General features: G+C 38.5%; 1 protein-coding gene across 1 annotated transcript; it reads left to right on the top strand.

The window, feature by feature from the left end:
- Positions 1-1,738: 1,738 nt before the first annotated feature.
- Positions 1,739-23,521, top strand: LOC149580463 (ABC transporter B family member 11-like). Its single transcript, XM_089804632.1, has 22 exons — positions 1,739-1,829; positions 1,938-2,239; positions 3,302-3,494; positions 3,606-3,881; positions 4,083-4,328; positions 4,431-4,441; positions 4,820-5,222; positions 5,748-5,812; positions 6,086-6,484; positions 6,923-7,120; positions 7,948-8,026; positions 8,178-8,265; positions 8,583-8,697; positions 10,446-10,667; positions 10,837-11,075; positions 11,213-11,732; positions 11,871-12,144; positions 12,359-13,067; positions 13,176-13,404; positions 15,753-16,016; positions 22,393-22,656; positions 22,817-23,521. Exons 1-22 carry the CDS (start codon positions 1,739-1,741, stop codon positions 23,459-23,461), a joined length of 5,832 nt encoding a protein of 1,943 aa, XP_089660758.1. The 3' UTR covers positions 23,462-23,521.
- Positions 23,522-24,302: the final 781 nt, after the last annotated feature.

Below are 24,302 nucleotides of genomic sequence, written 5' to 3'. Positions count from 1 at the left end.
TGGATAATGGGCAATTCATAACCAACTCACCTTCACTATGAAAACTACGACCATGATAACATAATAACCGTTATCATATATTACCCTAGACAAAGTTTGTTTTTCCAAGTGCTACGAACCTGTTCAAAGAGATTTCTGTTCTTATCCACGCAAACAAGATAAATGATCTTGTTAAAGATCTCTCGTATATCGCATTGGGTGAATACAAACGTTTTCCACTTCTCCTTTGATCGATGTGCACTCTTTGATTGCTGCACAACACTGATAACGTGACATCATATAATGCATTCACAATAGATTTTCATATTACCGCAGAATGCACAAAGGAATGCGTTATTGTCTTTAAATTAGCAGGGCAAATAAAGAGAAAAGAGCCAAAGAGCAACTCAAAGAACAAGTTCAGATGATGGCAGCTTATATTAATTCAATCAGCAATCCTTCTAATACCCAAGTTGTGGTCACTCCGCTGGTTCTAACAGGTCTTGATGGTATTTTAGATCATACTGTTGTTCAAAGAATCGGCCAACAAAAGTCACATAGTATGATGATCGAGGTTTGGATAAACAGGATGATAGAAGATGCTTCAAAACTTATAACTGGAGTGAAAGAGATATATGGGAAAGCCATCACGCAGATACAGGAAATTTCTGAGGAGCTGGAAAATAGCAAAGAACATAAATCCAACTGGCAAAAAGTAGCTGATGAATTAAAAGAAATGGCCAAGATGGATGCGAGCACCCTACTTCTTGAGAAAATTATTGCTGATCCAAGTGACAACCAAATGCGTATCTGGAGTAAAAGTGTTGGTTGGAAGGTGATAAACATCAGCAAAGGGATCACTGAGTTCGAAAAGCTAATAGCTTCTTTGGAGCAACTGAAAATAAAGAGTACAGATGAATTAATCTCTACTATCACAGGTGGGGTGCCGGTAAGCGATCTTCAGCATGTTGATTGTCGATTTCTCCTTGATTCCTTCAGTGTTCAGATTCATTCAGAAATAGAGAACCGTGTAGCTGCCCCTCTAAACGCAGAGGAAGGCCGCATACCAAGGGCCTATCCAACTGTTGTGAACGGTTTGCCACACACACTCCGTTGGGCAATTCTTCTGTGACAAATCTGTTTACCAACAGATTTTTGGCGACTCTACTGGGGAGACTGAAAAGAAAGATTGATAGTCGCCTGTGATGAAGTACAATGGTGCTTCCGCATGAGAAAGTTTTTCCTGTTCTCCAACCGAACCTCGGCTTTCAAGACACCCAAGAAGATATCATCTCAGACTTGAACACTTTAGCCTGGAGGTGTAGACCAAGTGTACAAGAATATCATCAAGTTAATCGAGTTCTTGAAGAAGAAGAAGAATTCGGAGAAATCTTGAGAAGAGCCCCTATTGGTCAGGACATTGTAGTTATTGAAAGAATAGTGGTCATTCCAAGAAGAAACAGAGAGAATCTTGGTCATATTCAAGGACAAATAAATAATAACAACTAAGCTGGCTGATAAACCATACACCCGGGTTGAGAGACAAAAGGGTTTGGTAGACGAAGATTTTGAAGCCCTTCGAAAGTTAGATTTTAAGCCAGTTACTCCTAAGAAGAAGAAAAATGTCAAGTCTCTTAGTAGGTCTTCTTCACCAACCAAGGCTACTGTTTCTCCTGCGGCTTTTCAAGCTTTGATTTTGCTAGGTACTCTTGTGCCTTTAGCTATAAATTTGCAACCCTTGAATATCATTCTTCCGACTATGGCACATCAAGCACCGCAGCCGCCAGTCCCATGGGGAGCTTCTATTGGTCCTCTAGATTTAGGGAACCAATTACATGATATGCCCATTGGTTCTCGAAAAATCCTTCCCAAGTTTTCTGGTGACAGAAAAGTCACTACTAATCAACATATAAGTGCATTCTTTACAGCAAGCGGTGTTCTTGCAATCTAACATGAAGATGTTTCTGTTCGTCTTTTTGTTGAAACACTCACCGAAGCTGCAGCTGAATGGTTTGGACAGTTGCCAGTTGGATCAATTACGTCATGGGTAACCTTGATTCAAGCTTTCGAGAGGAGATTTAAGACTGTTGAAGATGAACATTTACTCCTTTCTCAGTTGACTTCAATGAAGAAGGAAATTCATGAACCAATGCGAGAATTCATTGCTCGTTTTAATCAGACGGTGAACCGAATTCCTGTCAACAAAAGAACCACTGAAGAAAATCAAATGACTTTCTTCATCAGTGCTCAACCTTCTGATGTAAGCTTTCAAATACGAAGGACAAGACCCATTAATCTAGCAGCTGCGCAAACCTTGGCTATCGAGGTGGAAGATGACTTGCTTAGTTCAGGAAAATGGAGTCGTGATCTACAAAAGGGAAAAGGTCAACAAGCTCCTGTCACTGCCATTGATCCTTTATACCAAAAATTGGCTAATGATTTGTTACAACTCAAAAAGCAGTTGCCTTCTAATCCTCCACCTTTGTATCAAGATATTCCAAGGAGGAATTATATGCCATATCAATAAAATAGATAGACTAAGTGGCTACCCCAATCAACACCAAGATTAGCCATCGAACATCCCTCATGATCTGGTAAACAGGCTGCTATATGTGATTTTCACCTAACAACAGATCATGATGGTGCAAGCTGTCCTGAGATGGCTAGATTCATGCAAATGCATTTGACTGCGGAGAAGATAGAAGAATATGTGGCTCCTGAAGATGTAACTGAACCTACTGTTGGAACCTCTTCTATAAATTTCCTAGAATATGAATCTGATGATGACCAAATTGAAGATATTAACAATCATTCTTGCAATGCCACTACACCAAGTTGGAGACAGAGATTGGAAGAAAAGTGGAGTAAACAAGCAAAGGAAAAAGCTTCTGATGAGACTGCTAAGAGAATTCTGTCTCGTAAGCATACTCTGGAAGAGCCTTCACAAGCGAAGGAGACAGATAAGGGTAAAACACCTCCCATCATGGAAGACTCTTTTGATTTTATTGATCATTGCAAGAAGACCAAAGTACAAATTTCTCAATTGGATTACCTAAAAGCCAACCCTCATCAATTAGAAAGGTTGATCCAATGTGTTGGTAAAGGGAAACGTTCACCTGAGATCACTATCAACCATGAATCAAGAGTTTCTCTAGAAGCGGAAGAAAATTTGAAAGGGCCCATGACTAAGAAAGAATCTTTTGTTGCAGCATCTTTGTCAGACAAACCTGAGCCTTTCTATGTTTCTCTTTATATAGCGAGATGCAAGTTAAGTAATTGTATCATTGATTCTGGTGCATCTGACAATGTTATGCCTTCAAAGGTGGCACATGCCTTGGGTCTTTCTCTGAATAAACCTTCTGGAAAAGTGTATTCTATGGAGGCAAAACAAGTCCCACTAGTTGGCCAGTTGAAAGATGCTCAAGTAGCACTTGCAGCACATCCTGAGAAGAAGTTAAAACTAAATATCTTGGTTGCTGATATTCCTGCCAGTTATGGGATGCTTTTGAGCAGAAGTTTTTGCAAAGATCTTGGTGGTGAAATCAAGATGGACATGTCTCATGCTCTTATCCCGATTGGAAATAAGAAGGTTAAGCTCGACCCTGAACCCAAAGCTAAATATACAGTGTTGAAATCAGATGATCCCAGAGCTGAAATATTATATGTTCATACTGGGCATGGAACGTACATGATGACGTCCATTGAAGAAGATGTAACTGAGCCTCTCATGCCTGATATAACCAATGAATTATGGTCAATGGAGTTTGACGGAAGTTCTTCTTATTATGGTTCAGGTGCTGGGATAGTGTTGATATCACCAAAAGGAGAGAAATTTCCAAAGGCTTATAAGTCAGCTTTTGAGACCACCAATAATACCGCAGAATATGAAGCTCTTCTACTTGGTCTCGAGTATGCAAAAGAAAAGGGAATCAAGCAACTCAAGGTATCAGGAGATGCAGAATTAATTGTAAACCAAGTGCGAAGACAATACCAAACAAAGAATGCCAAACTAAAAGCATATAGAAATAGAGTGTGGGATGAGATTGAGCATTTTGATGCTTTTTCTTTATATGCCATCCCTCGTGAACAAAATTCTAAAGCAGATTGTCTTGCAGTCTCTGCATCTCTACTTATTCCTCACCCTGAGTTTAACAAAGACATTTACACAGTAGAGATGATTCATAGACCCAGTGTGCCTGATAATAATCGACACTGGCAAGTTTTTGATGACGATGGGCAAATAATTGCATTTCTCGAGGGAAGGCCTCCATTTTCAGACCTAAAATTTGAAGGATCGCATAATCATGATGGAAAATTAGAAGATTATCCTGAGGTTATTCAATCGGAAGGTAATGTCATCCTGAGAGGATTAGTCACCCTAGAGAGTCTTTTTGATAAAGAAGACAAAAGGAAAGAAAAAGCTGAAGACACTAAGCCTTCTAATTGTTCAGGTTATGAGAAAGTAAATATTAGTTCTGAGGAAAACCCAAAGATGGTTCTAATAGGGAAAGATTTGACATCTCAAGAGAGAGAAGAATTTACAAAGTTGTTGAATGCTTACCAAGATGTTTTTGCTTGGGGTTATGAAGACCTTAAGGAATTCATGAATGGGAAATTTAAACATCAGATTCCCTTCAAACCTAGTTCAACTCCCTTTCAGCAAAAGCAAAGACAATTCAATCCCAAGGTAGCTGGCGCTATTTTCAATGAGGTTGATAAGATGCTTAAAGCAAAGATTATTTATCCCATTCACCATTCAACATGGGTAGCCAATATTGTTCCAGTTAGGAAGAAGAATGGTGAGATAAGAATATGTGTAGACTTTCGCAATTTGAATCAGGCGTCACTTAAGGATAATTATGGGCTCCCTGTTATGGATCATATTCTGCAATTGGTATCCGGCTCAGAACTGATGTCAATGCTAGATGGCTTCTCCAGTTATAACCAAATCAGTGTCGCACCTGAAGATCAACATAAAATTGCTTTTACCACTCCATGGGGTACGTTTGCCTACAATCGTATGCCATTTGGTTTGATAAATGCTGGGGCCACCTTTCAACGTGCCATGGATCATTCATTCGAGGATTTCAAGAATAAGATCATTGTGATGTATCTTGATGATCTTACAGTATTTTCAAAACAGAGAAGAGATCATGTGCATCATCTAGAAGCCATCTTACATCGATGTCAAACTCAAGGCATCTCACTGAATCCTAAGAAGTCTATATTTGGGGTGACAGAAGGTAAACTACTGGGGCATATTGTCTCCAAAGAGGGTATTTGAATAGATCCTGAACGGGTGAAAGCTATCCAACCGTTGTCACTTCCCATGAGTAAACCAGGAGTCAGGTCTTTCTTTGGGCAGATAAACTTTATAAGGAGATTCATACTAGACTTCTCCGAGATAAAAAAGTCAATCGTGGATATGATGAAAGGGAATACTAATTTTAAGTGGACAAAAGAAGGTAAGGCTTCTTTTGAACAAATCAAGACTGAAATTGCTAATGCCCCTACCCTTTCTTATCCAGATTTTTCTAAGGATTTTCATTTGTATTGTTATGCATCCGAGAACACTTTATCTGCTATACTTACCCAACCTGACAAAGGAAATACCGAGGCCCCAATAGCATTCATGAGTATCCCTCTTAAGAAACATTAATTGAAATACTCTTTGATCGAGAAGAATGCTTATGCTCTAGTTAGAGCAGTGAAACAATTCAGGTTTTACATCTTGAACTCTCACTCTAAGGTGTTTGTTCCTGATTCAGCAGTGAAAACTATTCTGACACAACAGGAAATTGGTGTGAACAAAAGGGCCTCTTGGATAGCTAAGGTACAAGAATATGATCTCGATATCAAACCTACAAAGCTTGTCAGCGGAAAAGGTTTGTGTAAGGCAATTGCAGAAGGATCTTCTAAAGGCGAAGAAGAGGCGGAGGAAGAAAGGCCTTTAGTTTTATTCATTAGCAATGTTGATGATTGGTTTTCAAATATTGCCTACTTTCTGACATATGGAGAATGCCCTACTCATTTATCACCTAAAGAGAAGAGGACCTTGAAATTGAAATCTGCAAAACACATTCTTTGGGGTGATGCTTTATACAAGAAAGGGATAGACGGTACCTTTCTGAGATGTGTTCATTCTGAACAAAGAAAGGAGTTGCTTCAGTTATTTCATAATGAAGCATGTGGAGGTCATTACTCCGCATCAGTAACGGCTTACAAAATCTTGAGAAATTGTTTTTATTGGCCTGGGATGTTCAAAGATGCAGAAGAATGGGTGAAGAAGTGCGATTCTTGTCAATACTTCAAAGGAAAAGTCCAATTAGCAGCACTGCCCTTGAAGCCAGTGGTAATCGAAGAACCCTTTCAACAATGGGGTTTGGATTTCATAGGTCCTATTCATCCTTCATCCACTGCTGGACACACTCACATTTTGATGGCAACTGACTATTTTACCATGTGGGTGGAAGCGATCCCAGTCAAACAAACAACTTCAGAAGTGGTGTGCAATTTTATCAAACAAAACATTCTGGTTAGGTTTGGTGTCCCGCATAAAATTGTTACTAACAATGCTACCAACTTCTCTTCCCAAGAGAGATCATCATTTTGCTATCAGTATGGGATTATTCTCTCTCATTCCTCTGATTATTTTGCACAAGGAAATGGTCAGGCAGAATCAAGCAATAAAAATATTATGACCATTGTGCGAAAACTGATAGATGTTAATCAAAGATCCTGGCACAAGCACCTGTACGATGCACTGTGGGCAGATCGTACTACTAAAAAGAGAGCAACAGGATTTTCCCCCTTTGAGATCCTGTATGGAACTGAGCCAGCTCTTCCTCTTCCTTTGGAACTATCCACCTTGAAATTACAGAATGCTATTGAGAATCATGAATTCAAAGATGCTCTTGAAAAACGAATGTTGTATTTGACAAAGTTGGAAGAAGAAAGAGAGATGGTTGTAGATAGAATTCAGGAACATCAATCTCGTGTCAAGAAGTTATTTGATAAAAAGGCTAAGCAGAGGATGTCTCAAGAAGGCGATCTTGTCTTGCTTTGGGATAAGCGCAGAGAGCCAAAAGGATTACATGGAAAATTTGACTCCTTATGGAGAGGCCCTTTCCAGATCAAAGAGGTATGCGGAAAGAACTCTTTTATTTTGTCATACCTGAGCGGTACCCAGTTGCCCTTACCTTATAATGGGCAACACCTAAAACATTATCACCAGTAGAAGGTGTTTGTACACCTTTTTGTATATAGGTTGTCCTGTTTTTGGTGTTCGTTCTCTCTTTTGTAAATTGGTCCCTCAATTGACTCTATTTTGCAGCCCAATGGATAAGGCGCCACTTTATTCATTCTGGATTTGAGCTTCGTCCTTGTCAGTCCTTGTCCCCAGTTAGAGCCAGCGGTTGCCCGGCTATAAGATTTGTTTCAATTTCGTGAGCCATGGTTAATACTTAAAACTTGCCCGGTTTTAAGCCTTAAATTGGTCATTCTATCTTTGAATTTTGCGAGTCTTTAAGCCTCCATGTCTCTTGCTCATTAGCAGCTTTGCACACACTTGAAATTGCTGAAATCCGACTCCTGAGCTTCAAGTTATTAAGGTTAATGATCGCCACCCAAAACGCATTTTTCTTAACCTCTCCAATAGGTTAATGATAGCGTTCAAAAATAAGTTTTTCTTAACCTCCAAAGAAAAGGTTAATGTTAACACCCAAAAACACGTTTTTCCTAACCATTAACCTCTCAAAGGTTAATGAGAGCTACTAAAAACGTGTTTTTCCTAACTTCTATAAGGTGGTTATTAACTTGTTTGAAATTTGTCCATAAAGAGGCAGAGGGGAATGTGGAATGGTGAAAATGATATTAGAATACAGCAAAGATTGTATAAGAATTGATAGATCATAAGGGAAGAAATGCTCTTCAGCTATCTGTAATGAATGCAGTACAAATATTTGACAGGAATTCAGAGATTATCACACCACCACTACATTGTCTAGCAGGTGCATTAAAAGAAAAGGATTGATTGATGATCATGACAGTGAGAGACAACAGCATTAGATCTAGCAGTCACAACTATGGAGGAAGAAGAGCCGCGTTCTATAGAACTTTTTTAAAGAAGCAATCAAATGCGTGCCACCTCATACCATGTTTGCCAATTAACTGATTCTCAACCTGCGGCTTTCCTCCAGGATGGAAAACGTTTTCTGAGCTGGAAGAAGTGAAGCTGCAGACATTTGTTGTGGATAATGGGCAATTCATAACCAACTCGCCTTCACTGTGAAAACTACGACCATGATAACATAATAACCGTTATCATATATTACCCTAGACAAAGTTCGTTTTTCCAAGTGCTGCGAACCTGTTCAAAGAGATTTCTATTCTTATCCACGCAAACAAGATAAATGATCTTGTTAAAGATCTCTCGTATATCGCATTGGGTGAATACAAACGTTTTCCACTTCTCCTTTGATCGCTGCACACTCTTTGATTGATGCACACCACTGATAACGTGACTTCATATAATGCATTCACGATAGATTTTCATATTACCGCAGAATGCACAAAGGAATGCGTTATTGTCTTTAAATTAGCAGGGCAAATAAAGAGAAAAGAGCCAAAGAGCAACTCAAAGAACAAGTTCAGATGATGGAAGCTTATATTAATTCAATCAGCAATCCTTCTAATACCCAAGTTGTGGTCACTCCGCTGGTTCTAACAGGTCTTGATAGTATTTTAGATCATACTGTTGTTCAAAGAATCGGCCAACAAAAGTCACATAGTATGATGATCGAGGCTTGGATAAACAGGATGATAGAAGATGCTTCAAAACTTATAACTGGAGTGAAAGAGATATATGGGAAAGCCATCACGCAGATACAGGAAATTTCTGAGGAGCTGGAAAATAGCAAAGAACATAAATCCAACTGGCAAAAAGTAGCTGATGAATTAAAAGAAATGGCCAAGCTGGATGCGAGCACCCTACTTCTTGAGAAAATTATTGCTGATCCAAGTGACAACCAAATGCGTATCTGGAGTAAAAGTGTTGGTTGGAAGGTGATAAACATCAGCAAAGGGATCACTGAGTTCGAAAAGCTAATAGCTTCTTTGGAGCAACTGAAAATAAAGAGTACAGATGAATTAATCTCTACTATCACAGGTGGGGTGCCGGTAAGCGATCTTCAGCATGTTGATTGTCGATTTCTCCTTGATTCCTTCAGTGTTCAGATTCATTCAGAAATAGAGAACCGTGTATCGAATGCTGAAACTATGATGAAGCTTAGCCTGGTTGCAGTCACGCTGGGAGATTGTAACATTTCAGCCTATCAACAGGAGTCAGAAGAAATTCAAGATAGATACTTCACAGCCAAACTCAGGATGGAAAACGTGTTCATTCCGAACTATGAATCAATGATGATCATCCTAGATGCTTATAGGGCTTTCCGAGATAGATCAATTGTGTCCGAGTAGATAGAATTAGTAGCTAGAAGAATCAGTGATTGTATATGCAAATATCTTTAGGAACTCTAGCTAAAGTTTTGTTTTTACAAGTTTCCTTGTATAAGTTAATTTTCTTGAGGTTAATTAACCTTCCAAAATTACGTATTTTGGAGGTGGTTATTAACCACGAAGAGGTAGTTATTAACCTCTATGTCTATATAAGGACACCTTTTGGCTTTGTAAAAAGGGGGGGGGACTTTTTGGTTTTAAAAATAAGGGAACACTATGCTGAAATTTTGATTGAGGGATAAATTTTGGAAAGTATGTACACTTTTTATCTCTGAAATTGAAAAATCTCTATTGCTTTCTTGGTGCAAGGAAACGAAATGAGACGTACTTTGAGTTTCTTATTTTAAAATCAAAATTGTTATGCATTGTAGTAGACATTCTCATGGTATTATGCGAGTGTTTATGAATGTTAATAAATGTTCTTGATAATACTGGTTGCTTCCAAGCGTAGTCCTTGATCACCTTTATTATCAATCCTGTTTGCCAAAGAAGGTCGTGAGGGCGTGTGGTGCATTCGTCTCGGATGACTTTCTCTTGAACTTTGAAGTTTTAAATCTTTATTTGAAAATCCTTTAAAAAGTACATCATACGAGGGAGCTGCCCCTCTAAACGCAGAGGGAGGCCGCATACCAAGGGCCTATCCAAGTGTTGTGAACGGTTTGCCACACACACTCCGTTGGGCAATTCTTCTGTGACAAATCTATTTACCAACAAAAATACATTTTTAAAGCCAAGTTGATTCTCTGGGAACAGCAAAGGAGAGTTGTGAAGACCGGCTTGTAGACATATTGTTTCTTGAATATAAAAATTTACTAATATGATTATTTATATTTTTAACATGTAGATACATAGTTGTCACTGTAATACATCATTTGTTAGAACTAAATAAGGAATTCTAGTGCATACTGTCCACAGAACAATTCACACTTAATATTTTGTTTATTTGTCAGGTTGGAAAGCTCATACAGTTCATAACCACATTCTTATCAGGCTTTATTGTAGCTTTCATCAAAGGATGGAAAATTTCCTTGGTTATGCTATCCATAATTCCTCTGCTCGTTGTAGCTGGTGGCTCTACGGCTATGGTAATCTCCAAAATGTCAAGCCGAGGCCACCAAGCTTATGCAGAAGCAGCAAATGTTGTGGAGCAGACAATTGGTTCAATAAGAACGGTGTGTCTTTGATCAAAAAGAGATTTGTTTTCTTATATGGGACACTAGGATTCATAAATTCTAGTTTGTTTTTCTGTATCTTAGTAAGGGCACAAGTTGTGTGAAAAGATCATAAATGTACATGATATCTTAGGGTTATCCATGCAGTTTTCTCTTATGTAAAATTTAGGTTGTGTCTTTTACTGGCGAGAGGAAATCCATAAGAGACTATGACAAGTCACTTAAGATTGCTTACAAGACTATGGCTCAGCAAGGATTGGCAATTGGTTCTGGCTCCGGATTTGTCTTGTCAATTGTGTTTGCTGGATTTGCATTGGCTATTTGGTATGGATCGTGGCTAATTCTAAATGAAAATTATAACGGTGGCCAAGTGGTCAATGCCATATTTGCAGTTATGATGGGAGGCATGTACGTCAAGTTTCCACTGCTCAACTTATTTGTTATTGTATAAGATAAGAAATCCAGCCATCTGGAATTAAACTGAATGTGTTTGGTTAATTCATGTCTGTAAATGAAAACTAAATCAGTTGTTAACTGAATTTCAGATCCCTGGGCCAAACATCACCTTCTTTGACTGCAATTGCAGCTGGACGAGCTGCAGCGTACAAGAAGTTTGAGACAATTGATAGAAAGCCAATAATTGATATTTATGACAAAACTGGGCTAGTCCTTGATGATATTCAAGGTGATATTGAACTTACAGATATACAATTTAGGTATCCTGCTAGACCAGATGGTCAAATATTTTCTGGGTTGGAAATACCCAGGGGCACCACTGCAGCTTTAGTTGGAGAAAGTGGCAGTGGAAAGTCGACGATTATAAGTCTTCTAGAGAGATTCTATGACCCACAAACTGGTGAAGTGCTTATAGATGGCATTAACATCAAGAAATTTCAACTTAGGTGTTTAAGGCAGAAAATTGGACTGGTGAGCCAGGAACCTGTCCTTTTTGCCACTACCATTAAAGAAAATCTTCTATATGGTAATGAGGGAGCTGTGCAAGATGAACTCAAGGCTGCTGCTGAGCTGGCCAATGCAATAAAATTTATAAACAAGATGCCTCAGGTTCTCACTCATGACTCCTCATGTTTGTTAACATTTTCGATGCAGAGTTCTTGGTTCATTGGGATGTCCCTTACCTTGGATATAAAAGTCCTTGCATATAATGCGTTTACATGTTGAAATTGATGCTTGTATTTTCAGGGTTTTGATACAATGGTAGGAGAGCATGGTATCCAACTATCTGGAGGCCAAAAGCAAAGGATTGCAATTGCACGGGCTATCCTGAAAGATCCTCGGATTCTTCTTCTTGACGAAGCTACAAGTGCACTGGATTCGGAGTCTGAAAGAGTGGTTCAAGAAGCTCTTGACAGGATTATGGTAAATAGAACCACAGTTCTTGTTGCTCATCGTCTAACTACTGTCAGAAATGCTGACATTATTGCTGTTGTTCAGCATGGTTCCATTGTGGAAAAAGGTCATTTTACATATCTTTCCTTTTCTTCTCTTTCTCAAGAGCAAAAAGTTGATGATCTGTAAAAAATTGTTCCTTGTTTCTAACTTGAATTCAGAAGGATCTTTAAACAAATGACTCTCTTTGTGTTCATATCTCATTCGATTTAGTCATTGACTTAATAATATAGTTCTTCCTTGTGCTATTTTATCAATATCAATAGAAATATGATATTCAGGTTCACACTCTGAGCTTGTCATGAACCCTTCTGGTGCATACTCCCAGCTAATATGTCTGCAAGAAATGCATCAATCAAAAGAACATAATGTTGAGGATTCAGATGAACTGGAAATACATCAGGATGATTCCACGGCTATTGGTAGGGTCGGCAGTCAAAGGTTATCTTTTAGACAGTCTATAAGCAGTGCATCATCTGAGATTGGTGGAAGCCGTTATTCATTTTCATATGATTTTCCTACTGGAGTATTTATCCCTGAAACGGGAGCTATTGAGGAAAGCAGTCAATTGAAGAACCCAATGAGATACTTGAGGTACAATACTCAGAAAGATGTACAGCGTGATCAGTCAGATTCTGGGAAAGATGTTCCTATATTACGTCTAGCATCTTTAAATAGGCCAGAGATTCTGGTGTTCATACTGGGTTCCATAGCAGCAGCCATTAATGGGGTAATATTTCCTCTCTTCGGTCTCTTGCTTTCGAGAGTTATGAAGGTCTTCTATGAACCCCATCATGAGCTTCGGAAAGATGCCAGATTCTGGGCCCTTATGTTTGTAGTGTTAGCAATTATGCGCCTCATTGTGTCACCTACACAGGGATATTGCTTTGCCATTGCTGGTGGCAAGCTAATCCAACGTATTCGATCATTGACTTTTGCTAAAGTAGTTCACCAGGAGATTGGGTGGTTTGACAAAAATGAAAATTCAAGGTGAGTGAGGAGGACTTTAAAAACCTCTTACTGTTTTCAGTTGTACATGCAGTATATGTAGAGAATAGATATCAAAGATCATACTAACTCCCAAGTTTCTATTTTCAGTGGTGCAATAAGTGCAAGATTATCAACAGATGCTGCAACTGTGCGTAGCCTGGTTGGAGATGCATTATCACTTATCGTTCAAAACATAGCCACCATTACTGCTGGCATTGTTATAGCTTTTACAGCCAACTGGCAGCTGGCAATTTTAATAATAGCTATAGTTCCCATTCTAGGTTTTCAAAGCTACATGCAAATGAAGTTTATGAGGGGTCTAACTGCTGATGCAAAGGTGTGAGTCCTGATCATAAAACTCGTTCTTTGGTTTTCATTTTTCCCTTCTAATTTTTCTTTATTGCTTGTATGGCTGAGGAAGTTTTGTTTCGATATTTTCTTTTCGGTAAACTCTTTTTGCACTCATCTTGAGAATAGGATGAGAAAATAATGTACCAACAATAATAAAAAAATACAAAACTGCATCGAAAACACGAATAATTTGTTATGAACCAAGTTCTAGAACTGGCCAGAAATCTTCTGTTTAGTAGAAAACTACCAATTCAACTTGGCAAAACTGTAACCGGCAAAAAGTGAAATTCATTGTACTACAATATGCTCTATAAGCAACAACTTGCTAAGATTGCTGTGGCCTATTTTTTGAGAATGAGCTACAACTGAATCTAAAGATCTGAAATCTCAATTTAACATCTGAATATGGTTTTTTTTATGTTTAATATTGAAGAAGAAGTTTCTCAAAAGGGATCTACAGTATGTGGACAACCAACAAAACTGTCACCAATGTGAGATTTGTGCAAGACGTTCAAACTACCCACCCCTTCCCCCCCCCCCCCCGCCCCCCCCTCTTCTAAGGTTTGAACTCTTTTTAGAACTTGCATTTTTCTATGTAGGATAGTAGGTTCTTCTAATTTCATCCACATTATTTTTGTTTTGAGTCCAGCGGCACGTAAAATGCTTTGTGTTTCCTTCATTAGAATCATTAACTTTGTAATTCCACATAACATAGCAATAATACACAAGTAATTGCACTTAACTGGTGCCCAGTAGTCCGGCATTTCACATGACTTTGATCAATGATATCCACATTTTATTTTGAAAAACATGGATCCTTTTCACGTTTTTTAATGAAAATTCTGTAGTGTTTAAGGGTTTAGGGTTTGGGTTTCAATTTGAAACTGTCTGATTGAATTCCATTTACACATTCGGTATGCAGTGTCAATGTAGTATAACCATGATGCATCCATTACTACTGTTAGAGAAAATGTCCAATGTCCTTTACATTCATCTTGAGAAGAGGTTGACAGAGACCATACTAAGAATAAATGTGCACGAGAAACATATCTGCAATATGATGATTTTATTACATTGCAAGATTGTAGTTGAAAAATACTGAAATAGAAAAATATCACTTGAATTCACCAAAAAAAATTATGAAATTCAGACGATAAAAGAAAATTCAAACTCTATTATAAATTTGTAGTACTGTTATGTCCTCCTGAAGCAACTAGATAAGACTTCTGCACTCTTATCATTTGTTTGAGAATACGCTACAACTGATTCTAAAGATCTAAAGTTATATTTGAAACATTGTTTATATATTTAAGATCAAGTATGAAATTTCTGATTAAAGATCTATAGTATTTGGGAAGCCAAGGAAACCACAAAAATTTGGGAAAGAACCCAAACAAGACCTTATTGTAATCAAAGATTTCTAGGTGGCACATAAGATATTTAAATGAAATCTTCAAAAATGATGTTAGTACCAAGTCAGGCCAAATAGCCTCCGAGTGCAACATGGAAGCAAACGATTCTTATACAATCCTTCTGAAACATCCAAGAGATCCCACTTTACAAAGGCTTGCATCCTTTGTATCACTCTCCTTAATTTGTGCTATGGTACATTCTTGTAGATTCTTCACCATGACCATTTATTTTTGTAGAATCTTTACACCTAAAATTATTTTTAATCCCTCACTTAAGATGCTCAATTAAAATCTTCACATCAAAAATCTCTTTGTAATTCCCACAACACCTATGATGACTTCATCTCTCTCACTACTCTTTGTAACTCTACGACAAGATTTCTTAAGCACATCAATTATAACCTCTACAAATGACATGACAAGTAAGGCTCCTTATCTCTGTGTTCAAATATCTGAACACACTTTGATACAGATGAAGTAATTCCTGTTTTCATCCTATATACAATCAAGTATCTTATCATTATACCATTTTTTATTCAGTCTCTTTCTTTTTCCTTTTATGCTCACAGGCAAATAAAAGCAAACTAAATTACCAAGGCAAAATATTCCGATTGAGATTCTTGTATCCCAATGAGAAACCAAGATTGTTACCATAAAGAATATATATGTAAAAGAAAAATCTTTTCTGGATTTGATTGTGTAAGTTTTTTAAGCATCCAGAAAAGAATTTACTTTCAAATGGATTGTGGAAATCTGATAATGTTAATAAATATAGTTTTATTGATGAAATGTGCAATATCTTTCTGATTCTGTGATGGGAGAATAACTTGGGTGATCTACATTGGAGACATGCATGCATATATGTTTAGATATTTACTTTTGATAGCAATATAACTAATGCATTCAAGTGGGCATGCTTCAGGTGGTCTATGAAGAAGCCAGTCAAGTTGCAAATGATGCTGTTGGAAGCATTCAGACTGTTGCCTCCTTCTGTGCAGAAGATAAGGTTATTAATTTGTACAATGAAAAATGTGCCACTCCCTTGAAAAGTGGAGTCAAGCAGGGAATTATAGCCGGAATTGGTTATGGATTGTCCAATTTTTTTATGTTCTGCCAATATTCACTCAACTTCTGGGTAGGGGCTCTTTTGGTTAAAGATGGAAAGACTTCTGATAAAGTTTTCAAGGTAAGAATGAACTGTTAGTAAGTTTACTGTTTTGCATTTTTTACGGATGAAAACATAGTGGTTGTTAGTATGCACTTCCGCAAGTTCTAGATATACTGGCTTAAAAAAAATATGTAGTAAGTTGTTTGCTTTACCTGATGAAATTTTTGAGATAAAGAGCTTCCAATAATCTAAACATGCATTTTTAAAGAAACACATTTGACATTTTGTGTAATGACCCGTACCGATAGGCCACTAAAAAAAACCTTAAATTTAATACACTGCTAAAATATATTACTGAAATAAAAGAAATAATAGTGCCAATGTATTCATTCAATGAAAACCAAATGTTTTTACAAATGATATGGCAAATTTCAGCACCAAAACATTATGACATAGCACATTATAGAGAAACCCTAACTGGCTGTCTACAATTGAGAACTTGTTGCAACTACAGATTGAAATGAAGAACCTGGATTGATCAAATGGTGGAGACTGAATGTTGAAGATGATATGGTGAAAGTGCAACTCCACTAGAAACTCCAAACCAGCAATTAAGCACAAGTGAAAGGACTAAAATATCCTTCCCACAGTTGCAATAATTCAAGTGATCTTTCACACCCTCAAAATTGCGCACCAATTGAAAGTTTTCGTTCTCAATGGCCAATTGTGACTACTTGCAGAAACCCTAGGCTCTACAACGCACATCAGCAAAAAGAAATAATAAATCTCGATGATAGGCAATGAGCCCTCAATGCCTATTTATTCTTTTTTCTTGATAGGTCGGCCTCCCTTTTTAATTTTTCTCCGCTTCTTCCAACAACCTCTAGAAGATTTTTTTTTATTTAATTTATAAAGTTACCTTGTAATATATATTTTTTAATTGATAACTTTATAATTAATTCCTCCAAAAAAATGGGACATTACAGGTCCGCCCCTCCTAAAATTGCTTGGCCTCAAGCAATCTTAATGCTGGATGCTACAAAATCACTTCTCCCTCCCAAGTAGCATCTTCAATAGGTAAATCTTTCCACTTAACTAGATGCTCTCTGATTACTCTCCTGCGAAGCTGCTTCTCTCTACTATCCAGAATGGATTCTGGCACTAAGATCAATTTCCCCTCATCATCCAAGGGAGGTGAAACTGCAGAAGGCATCACATTCTAACCCAACGCCTTTTTGAGGCGTGATACATGAAACACATTGTTCACTCTACTATCTGTGGGAAGCTCCAACTCATAAGACACCTCACCAACTCATTTGATGATCTTGAATGGTCCATAATAGCGTGGCTTGAGTTTCTCTGTACCACCTTCTTGAGAGTGGACTACTTATATGGCTGCAACATGAGGTAAACCATATCATTTACCTCAAAACTACGCTCAGTCCTCTTCTTGTCTGCATACTGTTTTTGCTGGTTCTGAGCTCTAGCAATGTTGTCTCTGAGAGTAGCAACTATATCCTTACTTTCCTATAATAGTTCACCTGTACGGGGTACTCGACTGTCTCCCAACAACAAATTTAAAAAACTAGGTGCCTCATAACCGTAAAGTGCCATGAAGGGTGTCATTTGTATAGTCATATGATATGTAGTGTTGTAACAATACTCATAGAGATATATCCATCTGACCCAAGCTCGTTGTTGATCTGCCACATAATTTCTCAAATACCCTTCCACCCATTTGTTTACAATCTCTGTTTGACCATCAGTCTGTGGGTGATAACTAGTACTAGGTGTAAGCTCAGTGCCACACAACCGAAATATCTCCTGCCAAAAGTGACTCATGAAGCGGCTGTCCCTGTCACTCACAATGCTTCGAGGCAAACCGTGTAATCTAAAAATCTCCCTCAAGAAGACCTCTGCCACCTAAGTTGCTGAGTATGTAGTAGCGATAGGGAAGAAGTGGGCATATTTTGTTAGCCTATCTACCACCACATAGATACAATCACGCCCTTGGGCCCTGGGCAAGCCCGTAATAAAATCCATAGAGATGCACTCCCACTTCCTGTCAGGAATAGGAAGTGGCTGTAGGAGCCCTACTGGATAATTGTGCTCTTGTTTGTTCTGCTGGCAAACATGACACTCACGCACATACTGCAAAACATCATCCTTAAGTCCCTTCCAAGTGAACCGTTCTCGTACTAACCTGTAAGTCTTGAAATACCCAGGATGGCCTCCTGTAGGTGAATTATAGAATGCTCTCAAAATCAACTGCTTCACTTTCGATCCTGGGACTAAGTAAATCCTGTTCTTGTAAATGATCAAATCATCTATGAGAGTGTATCTAGTGTCGATTGTTGTCCCCTCCACTATAGCAGAGGCCCACGTGTCTTTGGCATATTCTGCTACAATCAAGTGTCGCCAATCCTCTGATATCTGAATCATAAAAGTGAGGTGTGGCCTACAGGATAAAGCATCTGCAACAATATTCTGTGTCCCCTTAACATATGTGATATCAAAATCATATGCCTGTAACTTACTCACCCACTTCTGTTGACGATCATTCAGGTCCCACTATCCCAAAAAGTGCTTCAAACTATTATGATCAGTTTTAATACAAAATTTGCTGCCCACAAGATACTGTCTGAATTTGGCCAAGGCATGCATGATGGCCAACATCTCCTTATCATATATGTTGAATGATCTCTCAGCCTCTCTGAGTTTCCTACTCTCATAAGCTATAGGATGCTTGTCCTGCATGAGTACAGCACCAACTCCCTCTCCAGAAGCATCACATTGAAACTCAAATGGCTTTGTAAAATCAGGTAATGCTAATACTGGGCATGTAATCATTATTTCCTTGAACCGCATAAAACACTCCTGTGCCTCCCGAGTCCACACAAATGCCCCTTTCTTCAACAAATCTGTCATGGGGGTTGCATGTCGTGAATAGCCACTAACAAACCTGCGATAGAATCCACATAGACCAAGGAACCCTCTTAACTGTGTAAGGTTCTCTGGTGGTGGCCAATCAACAATAGCACGGATCTTTTCAGGATCCATTCGCACTCCTTCCGCACTAATGATGTGTCCAAGATACAACAATTCTGTCATCCCCAAATCACATTTGGACTCCTTGGCATACAAGGACTCGCTCGTAAAATGCTTAATACTGTCTCCAAGTGCTCTAAATGTTCCTGCCATGTCCTGCTATAGATCAAAATATCATCAAAGAACACTAGCACAAATTTCCTCAACTGATGGTGGAAGACCTTGTTCATAGTGGACTGAAAAGTGGCAGGTGCATTAGTCAAACCAAAAGGCATGACTACAAACTCGAAATGCCTGTAATGACATCTAAAAGCAGTTTTTTCAATATCTTGTTCTCGAACTCTGATCTAGTGATAGCCTGATCTCAAATCAATCTTTATGAAATAACAAGCCCCATGCAATTCGTCTATTAGCTCATCGATGCGTGGGATGGGATACTTATTCTTTATAGTTCTCTTATTCAACACCCTGTAATCAATACACATTCGTAGAGTACCATCCTTCTTTTTTACCAAAACAACAGAAGATGCAAAGGGTGACTTACTTGGTCTGATGTGTCCCATTGCTAGCAACTCGTTGATGGTCCTCTCGATCTCATCTTTGAGTCGTTTTGGGTGCCGGTATGGTGTGATCATGATAGGCTTAGCACCTTCCTCCAACTCGATAATGTGCTCAATACCTCTGTCTGGTGGCCTGCCTGGTGGAATCTCACTGAATACCTTCCCATACTTGATTCTCAATTTCTGAATATCTGGATGATATTCAGTCTTATGTTGCCCCTCCTGGGTAGGCATCAAAGCGCATATTGCTGCCCACTCTATATTATTATGTTTGGCTAATCTCTCAAACCGCCTAAATGAGATAGTCCTGACATCACCATTACGGATAGCCTTCAGCACATGAGTCCTGCCATCCACCACGAATCGTATCTCCATATCCTCCAATCTCAAGGTAACCTCCTTCAAAGAATGTAGCCATTGAATCCCAAGTACTATGTCCATGTCACCCATGTTGACCACATGATAGTCTGCCTTAAACTCATAGTTGTTCAGGCGCAAAGGTAGATCTTGCACCATCCTATCACAATGAAGAGTATATCCATCAGCTACCTTAACTCTCAATCCCTCGAACTCCTCAATAATGAGTCTACGCCTCTCCACAAATCATGCATCAATGAAATTATGCGTGGCACTTGTACCCAACAGAGTAATAATCTTTTGTCCTGCCAAGACTCCCCGAAATTTGAAAGATCCCTCTCTTTGAATACTAGACAGACGTGCTTCCTATAAATGTATCTCTGGAGCCTCTTTTTTCTCAGCACTATCTACCTCTTGTTCACCCTCTGCCTTATCAGGATCCTCATCATGGTGCTCTGAGATGTCTGAATCTGAACCTTCATAATAAGCCCACATCACTCGGTTAGCCTTCCCCTTAGGCTTCATAAGACAATCATGACCACATTCATAGGGACCTTTGCAAAAGAAGCATAGCTTCTTCCTACGCAAGTCATTAAGTATTTCCTTATCCCAAGGTGCAGCTAGCTTGTCTTTTGAGTCACTAACCTTCTCTTTACCCTTGCTGAATTCCCCTTTGTTATCTCTAAATGATGAAGAACTCTTTGAACTAAACCGGTTTGCTAGAGCTGCAAGTTCCATACTGCGGGCTTTCTTCATGGCTTTCTGTAATGTAGGAGGATCAAAGGCCTTTACCCACCCCTTGAGTGGTTCAGTTAATCCCTCTGTGAATAAAATGACTAGCCTCCTTTCTGAAATGTCAGGCACCATCACTGCAAGCTTTTGGAAGTCATTGATAAATTGTTCTAAGCCTCCTGACTGTCTCAACTGGGCTAACTCCCGGAAATAAACTTCAGGATTTTTTTTATCAAACATTTCTATCAATCTATCCACAAACTCCTGATAAGTGGTTACCTGATTGTGTTGCAATGTGATCATGCCATGTGTCCACCAATCATGTGCTGCCCCATCTAAGTGTAAAGTGGCATACTTGAGTGCTTCAAATTTTGTCATCGTCTTCAAAGATAGGAAAGTATCCACCTTATGAATCCAAGCACGAGCAGTCATTTTTCCACTGCCATCAAATGTGGGTAATACCAACTTGTTGGTGACCTATTGCAACTCACTGTGTTTATCTACTTGCTTCTGCCTGGCAGCTCTATAGTTCAGGTACCTGTCAAATGTCCATCCATCCTATACATATTCTGGTAATGAATCCCACTCATTCCTCGCTTGTCGGAGTTCATCTACAATATCTGTTATCATAGCATCAGGTGTGTGTGCCGGACTTTCTTCTCTGAATGTAGGACGTGTGGGTCTGTCAGCTGTTCCAGACCGTGTCCTATGTTGTGATCCTGCTATGCTCCTGTCATCCTGGTCATTATTATGATTATTCCTCCTATTTTCCCCAATCAAATGTTGCATCATAACCATCATTGCTTGTGTACTTGCCTCTATTGACTGTAGAAGTCTTTCCTGTTGCTATAAAGTCTCATCATCTCGCACACTTCTGAATGGGCTTTGAGAATGTCTCTCAACCATATTCTCAGTTATGTTGGTTCTTTTGTAAACTAAATTAAATGGTGGCTGGGTAACCCTATTAAGCTGGCAGGAAACCACTCTGATACCATTGTAATCACCCGTACCAATAGGCCACTAAAAAAAATCCTAAATTTAATACACTACTAAAATATATTGCTGAAATAAAAGAAATAATAGTGCCAATTTATTCATTCAATGAAAACCAAATGTTTTTACAAATGATATGGCAAATTTCAGCACCAAAACATTATGACATAGCACATTACAGAGAAAGCCTAACTGGCTGTATACAATTGACAACTTGTTGCAACTACAGATTGAAATGAAGAACCTGGATTGATCAAATGGTGGAGATTGAATGTTGAAGATGATATGGTGAAAGTGCAACTCCACTGGAAACTCCAAACTAGCAATTAAGCACAAGTGAAAGGACTGAAATATCTTTCCCACAGTTGCAATGATTTAGGTGATCTTTCACACCCTCAAAATTGCGTACCAATTGAGAGTTTTTGTTCTCAATGGCCAATTGTGACTACTTGCAGAAACCCTAGGCTCCACAACGCACATCAGCAAAAAGAAATAATAAATCTCGATGATAGTCAATGAGCCCTCAATGTCCATTTATTCTTTTTTCTTGATAGGTCGGCCTCCCTTTTTAATTTTTCTCCACTTCTTCCAGCAACCTCTAGAAGATTTTTTTTATTTAATTTATAAAGTTACCTTGTAATATATATTTTTTAATTGATAACTTTATAATTAATTCGTCAAAAAAAAGGGACATCACATTTTGAATTTGTTTTACTATAATCTAGTTCTGTATTCAATTATTAAGCACAGAATATTTGTGTCAGGTGTATTTGGCTCTTTCACTGGCCGCCACGGGAGTTTCTCAATCAATATGCTTTGTCCCTGACTTCGCAAAAGTCAAAGTCTCTGTCCATTCAGTGTTCAAAATTCTCGATCGTTCATCGAAGATTGATGCAAGTGATGTCTCAGGGACTACGTTAGACAATGTGAAGGGCGAAATTGAGTTTCAGCACGTTAGCTTTAAATATTCAACCCGTCCAGATGTGCAGATTTTCCATGATTTATGTTTATTTGTCCATTCTGGAAAGGTAACTCTGTTTAATTCTACTCTAATTGTTTCATTACAAAAAACATAAAGTAGCTCACTATTTGAGAATGATGGATGCATTCTAAGGTTATCAATTAGGGTACCAGACAAATCCCTTTTCACTTACTGATGGAATTATCTTTTTGTTTTGATTTGGGTAGACTGTTGCTCTTGTGGGAGAGAGCGGAAGTGGTAAATCAACAGTCGTTGCACTTTTGGAACGATTCTATGATCCCGATTCAGGCCGAATATTGCTAGATGGAATTGAAATTCAACAACTTCAACTTAAATGGTTAAGAGAACAGATGGGTTTGGTGAGCCAAGAGCCCGTTTTGTTCAATGATACTATCCGTGCTAATATTGCTTATGCAAAGGAGGGCACCGTTAGTGATGAACAAATTATAGCAGCTACTGAGGCTTCAAATGCTCACAAATTCATCTCAGCCCTTCCCCAGGGATATGAAACAACCGTTGGCGAAAGAGGGATACAATTATCCGGGGGTCAAAAGCAACGCATTGCAATCGCAAGGGCAATACTCAAAGATCCCAGAATACTTCTTTTGGATGAAGCCACAAGTGCCCTAGATGCCGAATCAGAACGAATAGTACAAGATGCATTGGACCGTGTAATGGTAAACAGATCTACTATAGTTATTGCACACCGTCTTTCAACAATTAAAGATGCAGATGTCATAGCAGTGGTGAAGAATGGAGTGATTGCAGAAGAAGGAAAACATGATGATTTGCTAGCCAAAAGAGATGGGGACTATGCATCCCTGGTAAAATTGCACCAGGCCTCTTCCTAGGCAGTATTTTCTTGAAATATAGTAATTTAAATTAAAATGTCTCAAGCGCATTTCATTACATATCCTAGCACTCTTTATTTGCATCAGGCAGAGAGTAGCAGAGCTGAAAAGCTGCTGGTATATATCTTTCTAGGTCCATAAATTGCAATTGAAATAGAAAAAAAATGCCTACTTGCACTCTGTATTTCTCTGTAAGAAAAAATCCCAAGTAAATAAATAATTTGAGAATTATAGTGGAAAGATGCATTACGGGCAACCTGGAAGAGAAGCCGCGGTAGGAAATTAAACAAGCTCTAACATCATAGTCAGAACAAGCTAGAAACTCCATTGAAACTTATAGAATAACAATGCAATGACTGAGTAAAATGTAGAACATACCGCAGAGGATAGCAAAGACGAAACCGAGTACAGAATCAAAGCTGTAGTTGTGAAGTAGTGAGAAAAAAATTTCGAATTTGAAAAAAGCATAGTTAAGAATTGCATTTCATGTTGTTTGCTGCTTCTTCGTTGGTGTCAGCTGTAAGTTTCTTGCTTCAACAGCTGCTAATACCACTGTCCTCTCATTGGCAGGTAGGGGTTTTTTTTTAACCCCTCTTTATGTGTTGATCAAAGATTCGAAAAAGACTGCAAAATCTTACACATTTAAATTAATATAAGTTATAATTGACTGGATTCTTTTATTTTTAATCAGGGGTACCTCCGCACCATTCAAAGCTCGGTCTACTTCACGTCTACTTCAGGCCGTAATTTTATTTTCATTTTACCGTCCGTTGAGTTTCTGGAATTTAAAAAATGGGGATTTGTACAAGTCTTGGTTTAGCCAAATCAAGATTTTGCAAAT

This window comes from Cupressus sempervirens, chromosome 1, assembly GCF_028749045.1.
Source record: "Cupressus sempervirens isolate cs-2001-9-10 chromosome 1, ASM2874904v1, whole genome shotgun sequence".
NCBI lineage: Eukaryota > Viridiplantae > Streptophyta > Pinopsida > Cupressales > Cupressaceae > Cupressus > Cupressus sempervirens.
The sequence above is the reverse complement of the archived record's forward strand: the minus strand, read 5'-3'. Positions and strand labels throughout refer to the sequence as shown.